Genomic DNA, 13,084 nt, shown 5'->3' with positions numbered 1-13,084 from the left:
TCACAGTCAAAGTAGAAGTAACCCACTCATCAGTTGATAAATGGACAAAATGTGGTATACCTATGTAATGGAATTTCATTCAGCTGTAAGGAGGAATGAAGTACTGGTACATGCTACAGCATAGATGAGCCTTGAAAACATTGTAAGTGAAAGAGGTCATTTCATTTTCTGAAATGCCCAGAATAGTCAAATTTATAGAGGCAGAATGTGTATCAGGGGCTACACAGGGATGAATTAGGGGTAGGGATGGGGAGTGACTACTGATGGGTCTGGTTTTTCCTTTTGGGTTGATGAAAATGTTCTAAAATTGGATAGTGGTGATGGTTGTGTAATCCTGTGACTATGCTAAAAGCCCCTGGAAAAAGGTGAATTTTATGGTATGTGAATTATGTCTCAATACAGCCGTTGAACAAAAAGAAGTTGATGGAACTAGAAAGCAATTTTAAGTCTTTCTGATATCAGGGAATCAGTCAGTAGTAGTTCACGGAAAAAAAAACCAAACAACCTAGGTTTATAATACAGTCTCCATTCAGTAGCCAGAACACCATCCACTGCCACCACCTCTCCGGTTCTCTGCCCCCCACCCCACCCCACCCCGCCCTCCTCCATTTTAATGCAATACCCTCAGGTCAGTTTCATGCTTAAAATCTTCCAAATGCTTTCTGTTGTACTCAGAATAAAATTCCAAGTATCAATTTCTGCATATCTGCCCCCTGCTTACCTCTCTTACCTCATCTTATACTGCTCCCTCTTCCTTTTTTAATTTTTTATTTTTCTGTTCTCTGAGCCCTCCAAGCTTGCTGCTGAACTTAAGACTTTTGCACTCACTGTCACTCTACCTGGAATGCTCTACCACTGGTCTTCGCATGGCTGACTCTTTTTCATTCATATGTTAGCTTAGATGTCAGCTTCTCAGAGACCCTTCCTGATCACTTCCCTCAGTTTTATCTGGGAAGATCCTGCACTGAGTCCCTGAAAGCTGAAAACAAGAGCCAGGATTGAGAATCTCTTTTGGGTGATTTTGGGGTTTGAATCAGAGGAACAGCAATAGCTTGGGATGGAGGAGAAAAAGATATTGATGCTATGGAAAGCAAAACTCAGGATCCCAATAAATTATCCTTCCACAATGGAAGCTAACTGTCTTTTTCCCCAAAGAGCCATTTATCAGCTACCTTTATATTACTCTCTTCATATAAGTGGTACCATTCTCCTAATTCCCTTGTTGTACAATTCTAGAATTCTTTTTAACACTCCTATCAATTAAATTTTTTAAAATATAGGAGTCATTTTAAACTAATTAATTTGCTTTACTTTTTTTTATTTTATTGAAGTATAGTTGATTTACAATGTCATGTTAGTTTCAGGTGTACAGCAAGTGATTCAGATACATATATCTGAATATATATATATACTTTCTCAGATTCTTTTCCCTTATAAGTGGTTATAAAATACTGAGTTTAGTTCCCTGTGCTATACAGTAGATCCTTGTTGGTTATCTGTTTTATATATAGTAGTGTAATTTTTTTAATGTAGAATAAATAAAATGTTTGGGAAAAAAACTTTCTGTTGTCCCACAGAAATGTTCTGTCAACATTTTAGCACATTTCCTCTTCAGTTCACTTTCCTCAGCTATTAAGGATTTATAGTATAAAGTATGAGGAAACCTGATCTACAATAAAGTTCAAATGTTTTAGCTCATGACATGCAAGACCTTTCCTGATAGGGGTCATCCAACCTTTCCAGCCATCCTTCACATTAAAAAAAAAAATTATTTATTTATTTGTTTGTTTGTCTGTTTGCTTGGTTTTGGCTGCGTTGGGTCTTCATTGCTGTGCTGGGCCTTCTCTAGTTGCAGCGAGCAGGGGCTACTCTTCGTTGTGGTGCACAGGCTTCTCATTGCAGTGGCTTCTCTTGTGGAGCGTGGGCTCTAGGCACGCGGGCTCAGTAATTGTGGCTCTCGGGCTCTAGAGTGCAGGCTCAGTAGTTGTGGCACATGGGCTTAGTTGTTCCGTGGCATGTGGGATCTTCCTGGACCAGGGCTCGAACCTGTGTCCCCTGCATTGGCAGGCAGATTCTTAACCACTGTGTCACCAGGGAAGTCCCCATCCTTCACACTTCCAGCAAATGCTTCTTCAGCACTTGGTCTCTGCCAGATTCTCTGCTAGACACTGAAAATAGAGAAATATCTATAAAAGTCCTGTCCTGCCTGCCTTCGAGTAGCTGATAATCTAATAGGCAGACAGAAAAGTAACCATTGCAATATTGGTAAGTGCTAGGATTCAGGATGTAGGTATGGGACACCTACCCCAGGCTGCAGGGTGTGTAGGGGCTGGCCAGAAGAAGGCAGGAGACGGGATCACTTCTGAACAGAAGGCACGGTGTGTTAAAGGCCCAGGCACAGGAAAGAGAATCATTAAAGAGCTCCAAGAAATTGTCTACCTGGTATGTGTGTGCTGAGGGATGAGAGATAAAACACTGGAAGCTGTTTTGGGCCAAGCTGCAAAAGGGCCTTGTAAACCAGTGTAGGGATTTGGGATTTCATCACTAAAACTATGGAGAACCACTGAAGGGACAACGTGATGGCAGTGACTTGATCAGATTTTCATTCCAGTAAGTGTACAACAGTGTAGAAAGGTGAGCCTGGAGGCAAACTAGAACAAGAGTGATGATACCGTCAATTGTATCATTGTCCTCAAGGAGCTCCTTGACTCCAGCCTCATCAAACTATCTGGCCAACCGTGTCATGCTCTGTCACACCACAAGCCTTTGTTTGTGCTGTTTCCTCTGCCTGGAATATCCTTCCTGTTCATCTTCTTGGCAAACTCCTACTCATACCTGAAGCCCCAGTTCAAATGCCCCTTCTCTGTGAAGCCTTTCATGTTCCATTTATCTGTACAAAATCAATTGTTCTTCCAGTCTTCTCAGATAGCTCTTAATAAATACATCAGCTATAGCAATTATCACCTTACATGATAATAATTTGTCAACATGACTTGCTTCTCCATCAGACTGTGAGATGATGGAGGGCGGAGAGTCATCTCTGAATCTCCCTCACCAGGCACACTCCCTAGCACTTTGTTGTGACTAATAATTATAGGATGGAATGATGAATAAGTGAGTAAATGAATCATGTTGCCCCTACATTTACGACCCCATCACATCTTGGGGGGAGTAACCCTTCCTGTGTTGACCTCAGGTCTCACTTCAGACACCAGTCTGGCTCACAGAAGAGTAGTTGGGACGTGGGTGAGTGACAGGCTGGTCACTCTGGCTGAATTCCATGTCTCCCAGGTGGTCCAGCTGGAGGAGCTTCTGGCTGTGCGGCACTCCGTGTTCGTGGTGGGCAGCGCGGGAACTGGAAAGTCGCAGGTGCTGAGGTCCTTGCACAAGACCTACCAGATCATGAAACGCCGCCCCGTCTGGACTGACCTCAACCCCAAAGCAGTCACCAGCGATGAACTCTTTGGCGTCATCAATCCGGCCACACGAGAATGGAAGGATGGTGAGAGTGGGATATGACTAAATCAGCCCCTTAGGCAGAAGAGAATGCAGTAGGGTGAATGCAGAGGAGGGGACATTGGGCTGATCTGTATCGGGTTAGAAAAGAAGGTGGTAAGAATCAAAGAAATGAAACCGATTTGGGCTTGGAGGGGAACCTCAGCCCTTGGGATAGCCTCTTTCCTTGGGGACTCTTCAGCTGCCTCTTGAGAGAGGGCACCTTAAAGAGGATAAAGTAAGGCAGGCATTCTCAGATACAGTTTCGTGGTTCTGGATCGCAAGTCATGGAGTCTCTACGTTGCCTGGCAGAGGGTCTAAGACGTGGGTAGGATAGGGAAGCCCACCACTCATTCTGAAAGGAGCAGTTCAGTCTATCATCCCTCAGAGGGTACCTCCCTATCAGCACCACCCCAGGAGTGATAGGGAAGGTGCTACAGAAAACTCATCTCAGAAGGATCCTAGAACCACAGTCCCTTCCACAGAAAACCCATGCTCACTTGGTGCTGACCTCAGCCTCACCTTCAAAGAATTAAAAATCACTGGTAGATGTTGGAAAGTGTCTCCTGTCACTGGGAGAGAGCAGAAGAGAAAATGGAGAAAACTCTCTATGAGCTGATAGGACCTCTTTCTAAAACAAATGTGGCTTCTGGAATGAGGAAATCTCAGCTCCATCCTAACACCCCAATGTTAGTAGTCGTCCCAGTCAGGGTCAAACTGCCTGGATTCCTCTAATTTAGGACCTTCCATCAGAGGCCTAGAACAGTGGGATTTAATGAGCAGCCTCTCTAATTTTTATTTCACTATTAATGAGGCTTAATATACTTTCCTTCTTATTGGTCTTAGTAATTGGCTTTTTTGTAATTTTATTCCTCCTTATTATTTTCTTATCAATTTGTAAGAACTTTTTTATATACCAAAGACATTAACCCTGTATCTGTTATATTCACCACTAATGGTTTTTCGCTGTCTGCCATTTGTCTACAGACACTTCGTGACATGTTTACCATGCACTTTTTAAGAAGTTATTTGGTTTATAACTTATAAACCACTATTTGGTTTATAACTTTTTCTAACTTTAAGCTATATAGTATCATAAATTTGGTCTAAAAGGTTCTTTTCACATTAACATTTTTTATTCATCTAGAATTTATTTTGGGGCTTAGTATGAGGTAAGGTAGAGAATCAACTTTATTTCCTTCCAGTTGGATAATTGATTGTGACAGCACCATTTATTAAGTAAATTGTCCTTTCCCTCTTAATTTAAATTCCAACTTGTCATATATGCAGTTGTCCCTTGGTATCCATGAGGGATTGGTTCCAGGAACTCCTATGGATACCAAAATCCATGGCTGCTCAAGACCTCATATAAAATGGCATTGTATTTGCATTATCCTATGCACATCCTCCCATATACTTTAAATCATCTCTAGATTACTAATAACACCTAGCACAATGTAAATGTTGTATAAATAGTTGTAAGTACAGTGTAAATGCTATATAAACAGTTGCTAGTGTGTGGCAAATTCAAGTTTTGTTTTTTGGAACTTTCTAAAATTGTTTTTTTCTGAATATTTTCGATCCATGGCTGGTTGAATCCACGGATGCGAAACTCGCAGATACAGAGGGCCAATTGTATTGACATCTGATTCTGGGTTTTCTGTTTTGTTCCACTCACCTGTTTATCTAATCCTATACTAATGTCATTCTATCTAGGTTATAATCATTTTATATCATTTTCATGTCTGATGAAGTAAATCCCTCCTCAATATTTTTCTGTAATTTCTCGGCTAGTCTTAGGCACTTCTTATTCCATATTAAATTTAAGCTCACATAATATAATTCAAATTTTAAACAGTGTTGGAATTTTAATTAGCGTTTTATTAAATATACACATTAAATATGGAGAAATCGAAAAAGATTTATAATAATCATAAATCTGTATCACTAAATGAGAACTTTCAAGTAAGTGGAATATAACTTTTTTTTTTTTTTTTTGCGGTACGCGGGCCTCTCACTGTTGTGGCCTCTCCCGTTGTGGAGCACAGGCTCCGGACGTGCAGGCTCAGCGGCCATGGCTCACGGGCCCAGCCGCTCCGCGGCATGTGGGATCTTGCCGGACCGGGGCACGAACCCATGTCCCCTGCATCGGCAGGTGGACTCTCAACCACTGCGCCACCAGGGAAGCCCAAATATAACTTTTTAAAACATTTTAAGAGAACTTGATAAAAGTAGACATATAGTGGATTATATTAATACACCTTTTTCAAAATTAGAAAGATTCAGTAGACAGAAAAATAAGTATAGACATAGAAGAATTAGGAAATACATCCATCAAACTCAGTGTAACACACTGATATAGAACTTTGCATCTTGTAAATAGAAAATATTCCTTTCTTGGTAGGCTCATGGAACATTTCCAAAAAATTAAAGTTTAGTTGGGCACAGAAGAAATTGTAATGAATTCAAAAGTATCAATTTTCACACCACATTGCTTGATACTAATACAATAGAATTAGAAACAAATAGCAAGAAAATGACCAAAAATAATTTTACTATTTGCAATCAAGAAACAGTAAGCCCTGGATTAAAGGGAAAATTAAATTGCAACCCCTCTTGGAAGCAATATAAAGAAGAATACTTCATACAGAAACCTCTGGGACACATCTAAAGCCAATAAGAAAAAACTCAACTCTAAATAATTACAGAAGGTAGGCTAGAAATAAAGGAAATCAGTATCCATCCTAAGAAATTATTCAAAGAGTAATAAACTAAACCTGAAGAAAACTGGGAAGAAACCAATAGAGATAAAAGCTGAAATTAGTGGGAAGGAACAAAAAAATATAGGAAGGATAAATAAATATAAATACTGGTTCTTTGTAAAGACCAGTAAGTCCATTGTGAGCATGATTAATGGGGGAGAGAGTAAAAGTATGTAAGATTAGGAATTAGAAAGAAGATGTAACAGTAGATATAGACAAGATTAAAATGAAAGAGACACAATTAGATGATACATATTCGAAAAACTAGAAGAAATAGATGATCCACTAGCAAAATATAATTTTAACAAAATTTACTCAATAAGAACTAACACAGCATTGTAAAGCAACTATACTCTGATAAAAACTTATTGAAAAAAAAGAATTAAAAAATTTACTCAATAAGAAGTAGAAAAAGTAATGAAAAGGAAAATTTTAAAATAATAGCTGAATAAAAGAAAGATAATTCCAAAATCATCAAAGGACACCTCTTAATTCATTTTATGAAGCCAAAATAATCAACCTTTGTGCAGAATCAAAAACAATAGCCCAATTTCACTTATTAATACAGATTTAGAAATTCTCAATAAAATATCAGTAACTAAAATCTATCAGGATCTCAAAAGAATAATACATTCTGACCAAGTAGCATCTGTTCTAGGAATGTCAGGATAAGTCAATTACTTTTAAAGTAGCAACATAAAGCATTGACAAATTAAAGGATAAAAGAATTTGATCAATAACTAGGTGCTAAAAACTCAGTAGCCATTCCTAATTTTAAAAATTCTAAGTAAAATAGGAATAGAAGGAAATCTCTTAAGTACAATTAACACTCTTTACCTAAAGCCAAAAGGAAAAAAAGAGCATTCTGAATGATGAGAAAATAAAGCCAATTCCATTAAAACCAGAAATAAGCCAAGGAGACCTATTACCAACATTATTATTCAGATTTGCTTGGTGGGATTCTGGAAAATGCAGTAAGACAGGAAAATGGAATACATCTTATAAATTGGAGGAAAGGAGATAATTATTATTTTGGTGATTATACCACTTTATACCTATAAAACTCTAGAGACAGTATTGAAAAATCACTAGAATTAATAAGCATATGTATTAAAGGTAACTAAGTATAAAATAAAATACACAAAATTTGAAAGCTTTTTTCTATACTAGCAGTTGTCAACTAAAACTGAAAGTCAGGAAAAAGAATTCCATTCACAATAACAATAAGAACTGAAATGTTTAGGGATACATTTAGCCAAAGAGATACATTGAAAATGCTGTAAAAATTTATTAAGGAACATAAAACAATATTTGAATAAAAGAAAAGACATACCATATTATTGATTGGGAAAGCTTAGTATTATAAAAAATCAATTCTATCCAAATTAAGAGATAAATTTCATGTAACGCCAACTAGAATCACATAGGGCCTTCTCTCAAAGCCTGCGTTTGGCAGGATTTTCCCAGGCCGCAGTTCCAAAGGATGAAAACCTTACCTAAGAAGGTTTTATGTAATTCCATCACGTAATAGTTGCCTGTTGAAATGGTTCACTGGGTCCCTTGTCAGTTAAAAAGTAGTACCATCAGGTTTCCTTCTTGTTTTGCTGTTGCTGCTGTTCTTAAAAAAGCTGGGCCAGAGCACAGAGAGAGTGGAACCTTGGGAGTGGTCAGATTCTTAATAGCGTAAGTTACAAAGCCACTTCTGACCTGCCTATGTACACCTCCTTCTGAGTGTTGTAGCTGATAGGAAAAGGCTGTTTTAAGAGGAAGAAGCTTGATGGTGACCTGGAAATTAAGATATCCATGGTTCCTCTTAGGATTGTTCTCTTCCGTCATGCGGGAGCTTTCCAACATCACCCACGATGGGCCCAAGTGGATTCTACTTGATGGTGACATAGATCCAATGTGGATCGAGTCTCTGAACACTGTCATGGATGATAACAAGGTACCAAGGGGGAAGGGGACCCCACGTCATCCCTAATCATCAATGAAACCAGTCCCTAGGCACATCTGGAAACCTTGATTCCACACAGGACTGGCCCCGAGCAAGGAATCATTACTGCTGTCTTTATTTTTTCCTGCTTTATTGAGATATAACTGACATATAACATTGTCAATATATAATTGATATGTAACACTGTAAGTGTAAGGTGTACAACGTGATGATTTGAAATATATATTGCAAAATGATTACCACAAGGTTAGTTAATACCTCCATTACCTCACATAATTACGTGTGTGTGTGTGTGTGTGTGTGGTGAGAACTTCTAAGATCTACTCTTAGCAACTTTCAAGTACACAATACAGTGTTATTAACTCTAGTCACCATGCTGTACATGACGTTAGTCATCTTGTAACTGGAAGTTTGTACCCTTTGACCACCTTCACGCATTTCCTCTGCCCGCCCCACACCCCCATCCCTGGAAACCACCAACCTACCCTCTGTTTCTATGAGTTTATTTTTTTAAGATTCCATATATAAGGAGATCATATAGCATTTGTCTTTCTCTGTCTGACATTTCACATACCATAACACTCTCCAAGTCCATCCATGTTGTCATGGATGAACCTGGAGAAGGATTTCCTTCTTTTTATGGCTGAATAATACTCCACTGTGTGTGTGTGTGTGTGTGTGTGTGTGTGTGTATATCACATTTTCTTTATCCATTCCTCCATCAACAGACACTTAGGTTGTTTCTACATCTTGGCTATTGTAAATAATGCTCCAGTGAACATGGAGTGCAGATAGCAGATAACTCTTCAAGATCCTGATTTCACTCACCGGTATCTTCAGTAGACGTCTTAGAACTGATTCATCCCATAGAGCAACTTTCACTTCGTTCAGTGGCACTGCCATCACTCACATGTTTTTAGTATTGTTGTAATTTCCTTCAGAATCTTCTGCGTGCAGGTTAATTCAATATTTAGAGCTGAAAAGAATCTGAAATCATTTATTCAAATCTTTAAAACATTTTTCTTCTTTGTTTATAAATAAGGAAACTGAGATCAGAAACATTCTGAGCCTGTCATGCATCCTCAATGGTGACCAATCTTTATCCATGGAGAATATGTTTTATTTTTTATAAACAATGAAAACTGAATGCCAATAAAGTGGCTGTTAAGCTGGGAACTGTTTCTAAACTTGTTCGTAAAGCACATCTAGGCTAGACGTTTTACGATGGTTTCAACGTTTACAGAATCATTACAATAAGTGTGTGCTCTTCCAAAAGAAACAGGAGTTGTATGAAACCTGAGTTCTTTTCCTTTAATTATCCTACTTTTTCATTATGGTCTAGTTCATTCAAATCATTGACATCCACTTAAACTTTTTAGATAGCTTTTTTCCTGATTCAATACACACAACAGGGATGGAGGTAAAGGGGCTACAGAAGGAGAGAGGATTGTTGCAGAAAATTTAGAAAATACTTATAATCACAAAGAAGAAAATAATCATCCTAATTCCTATCAGGAATAATAGCCTAACTCCCCCTAGCTGGCCATGTGACCTAACTCCTCCCCACCTGCCGTGTCCATCCTCCTGTGTCCAGGTGCTGACCCTGGCGAGCAACGAGAGGATCCCTCTGAATCCCACAATGAGGCTCCTCTTTGAGATCAGCCACCTGTGCATGGCCACGCCAGCCACTGTCTCCAGAGCAGGTATGGCCCACGAAAGGAAAAACCACAACTGCTCAGTTGAAAATGTGTGCCTCTAGTGATACATATGACATTGCTGACTCTGAAGGAAGCTCCAAACGGGAGCCAGACATTGATCATCCAAAACCCTGGCCTGATTCTCAGCCCTAATCCACACCCATGAAGGTGAGCCAGTGCTCTACAGCCAGGACCATGTGAGCGTCTCAATTCAGAAATGTTACGGTAATGGGAAGGGATTGGCCCCTGAGCTGAACAACAGTCCTCTGCACATAAGTGCCTCAAATTAGACTCCTTTCAGGCCAGTTCTAACCTCCATGAAGGCTAATGAAGATGATTGAGCATTGCAATTTCTCACCACATCCTGGTGGAAAATAATAACTTTATACGTCAACTTTCCTGGGTGGGACACGGTTCCATCCTTTTAGGGGCCACCATGTGATCTGCACCCTTCCTCACCATGACAAGTATTGCTGATCAATCACAGCCTGCTTTCCTCCGGAGCCTAGACTTGGCCTCAGGATCCTTCTCAACACTGCTTTCCATCAGCTATTATCAGTCAGTCAGAGTTGATCCCAATAGCAAACCCATTTGCCCTCTCAGACCTCGACCAGATCTCTGTTCTTTTCAAGCCCAGCCTTCAGTACATTTTCTAAACAGAGAAAATAACTCTCTGGGATGAAGAATATCCTGAGATCTATGGAAATGTCACTAAGCTGTATCCTCTATGCTCCCAGGGATCCTGTACATCAACCCTGCAGACCTGGGGTGGAACCCTCCTGTGAGCAGCTGGATCGACAAGAGGGAGACCCAGACTGAGAGAGCCAACCTAACCCTTCTGTTTGACAAGTATCTTCCAGCCTGCTTAGACACACTCAGAACCAGGTAGGCCAAGAGGTGAGGAAGGTAACAAGCAATAAAGAGCCTGTTGGCTCTTACCTGATGTCCCGCTGATGTTCTGTCCTGTCCCCAAAGTCAGATGTCCCTAGGCATTCCACCCCGGGTGTGGCAGATGGCAGAGGGGAACACACGTTAGGACGGCGATGGGATGCCTGTTGTCAGTTCAGGCAGGAAGCGAGGTGAGTGAAGAGGAGAGAGATGTAAAGGACCTTTTGGAGGGCTGCAAGGGTGTGTCTGGAGGAGGCCGCGGGTTTTGGTAGCAGGGACAGCAATCCTGAGACCCTCTGCTTCGCAGGGCACGGAGCTGGCCCTCCTATACGTGATACAGGCCAGATCAACAGGCCCAGAGGTGAGGATGACACCTGTCAGCAACACAAGGGGCCCACTTCCTGTTCCTGGCTGTGGGCGTCCATGGCCTAGGTGATACAGGATTGGGTATAATGCATCATTTGACCAGTCCTGCCCCTCTGGGCCCTAAGATTTCACTCTTCCTCCAATGGGTTTGCAAAAGTAAAAGCAACAAGCCCTGACCACTTACCACATAAACAAAGTAGTAATTGCTCTTAACCAAAAGGATACTTATTATAGCAAGAATATTATACGTGTCTGCAGAGAAGGGTTCCAGTGTTTGGAACCTGCTTTTGTTTTACATTCTCTTTCTTTGCCATTTGACGCATCATTCAACGAATCAGATACTCAGCCTCAGCCCAGTTGCACCATCAGAAGCTGGTGCTGTGAAGGCAACGTGACTCAGAGATCCTCAGTTCCTGAATGTTCAACAAACAGAGTCAGGTTGATGTTTCCTGGAAATAAAGTCTATCACTTAAAATGATTCCCAACTCCTTATTCATTGGCCTGAGAAACACAGGATGGCAGATGCTTGCAAGTGTGGAGCAGAGATGAAGGGAGAGCTCCCAGGGCAAAATGACCCGAGGCACTCTTTCTTCATGTGCCCCGCCCTCCCCCATCAAAATCCACCATGTTAAGAACGAATTTTATGTAAGTAAAAACTGAGTCACAGTTGAATAGTTGACATAGTGATATGTTTTCAGATATTAAACATTTATTAGTTTTGATTTTGTAAGTTTTATACTTCAAGGTTAATAATTATTTTTCCAAACTTCAGGGTTTTCATAAAGCCTTTAAAAAGCCTTTAACCGCTTGTGGCTTGTGAGCTCTGTGGCCCTGGGATCTAATGAGATAAAGCAGCCGTGGCAGCAAGAGTCTGGAAGTAGGCAGTCATGGTTAGTGTCTCAGATAGACAAGGGCTGCAAAGAGTTAAAGTGGCAACAAAGGGGGAGGTTTTAGGAAAATAGCATCCCCTATTCTTTAAGGTTTGCTGAGACACTTGTACAATTTATCCTTAACTAAAAATTAGGCCATTTCCCACTCTGGGCATTTAGAACAAGAGATACCAAACTCGTGTGTGTGTGTGTGTGTGTGTGTGTGTGTGTGTGTGTCTGTCTGTCTGTCTGTACACGTGTGTGCTTGTGTGCAAGCACAGCCTCTGAAACAAACTTTAAAGACTGTATTAAGTCCATCCAGAGAAACATCCCCCCGCCACCAGTCTCTGAGCCCCGTGGTTAATAAGGAAAAACCCATAGCTGTGGTTGAGGGTGCCCAGTCTGGGTTTCCTTCGTGTAATTCTCACAATATCCTTATGAGGGCCGACCATCCTGCAGATGTGGGAGCCAAGGTCCCATGGTGCTCACTCAGTGCCTCAGCTGGTAGTGACAAGATACTCACTGCAAAGTCCTACTTCTATTTTATTCATCACCGTATTGTAATGCCAGCTTTCTGTGGCCCTGTCACGACAAAGCAATGCCAACACACAGTAATTTTTATATTGAACAAGCAGGGCTCGTAAGGGGTGATTATAACTTTATTTTGTCTCCCACTGTTCCTTCAAAAACATTTTATGTTCTCCTTCTGCCCCTGGATGAAATCTAGGTCAACATTGCTGATTTTACTGGTCCTTCTTCAGTAATAAAAATGCATCTCATCACTTCTATTCACACAATCTCACACACATACACGTGCACATGCACGTGCGAAAAATTTAAAAAGAGGCAGTGAAAATTGAAAAAACATACAAACTCTCCCACTGCCCACATAGCCCTCCACCTACAGTGAGAAAGGACAGTGTTCTTCACTTCTGTCCTTATTCTACCAGTTGCCCCCTTACCAGCTGTAGCTTCTCACCCCTCAAGGTTGAAGGGGCGGGACACAGGGAAGAGAATGTTGGGCAGGAAAGGCCTTAATGATGGACCTGGTGT

The 13,084-nt window shown here is 40.7% G+C and overlaps 1 protein-coding gene across 1 annotated transcript in view; it reads left to right on the top strand.

Annotated features, from left to right (window-relative positions):
- The window catches only part of DNAH9 (dynein axonemal heavy chain 9), a 304,275-nt gene that overhangs the window by 137,209 nt on the left and 153,982 nt on the right, over positions 1 to 13,084 (top strand). Inside the window, exons 32-35 of the mRNA XM_032616402.1 lie at positions 3,292 to 3,502; positions 8,075 to 8,202; positions 9,806 to 9,914; positions 10,646 to 10,793. Of these exons, the coding sequence (XP_032472293.1) occupies positions 3,292 to 3,502; positions 8,075 to 8,202; positions 9,806 to 9,914; positions 10,646 to 10,793 (596 nt within the window). The remainder of the gene's footprint in view (positions 1 to 3,291; positions 3,503 to 8,074; positions 8,203 to 9,805; positions 9,915 to 10,645; positions 10,794 to 13,084) is intronic.

The sequence above is a fragment of the Phocoena sinus genome, chromosome 20, assembly GCF_008692025.1.
Source record: "Phocoena sinus isolate mPhoSin1 chromosome 20, mPhoSin1.pri, whole genome shotgun sequence".
Lineage (NCBI taxonomy): Eukaryota > Metazoa > Chordata > Mammalia > Artiodactyla > Phocoenidae > Phocoena > Phocoena sinus.
Note: the sequence above shows the minus strand (reverse complement) of the source record. Positions and strands in the feature narration are given on the sequence as shown.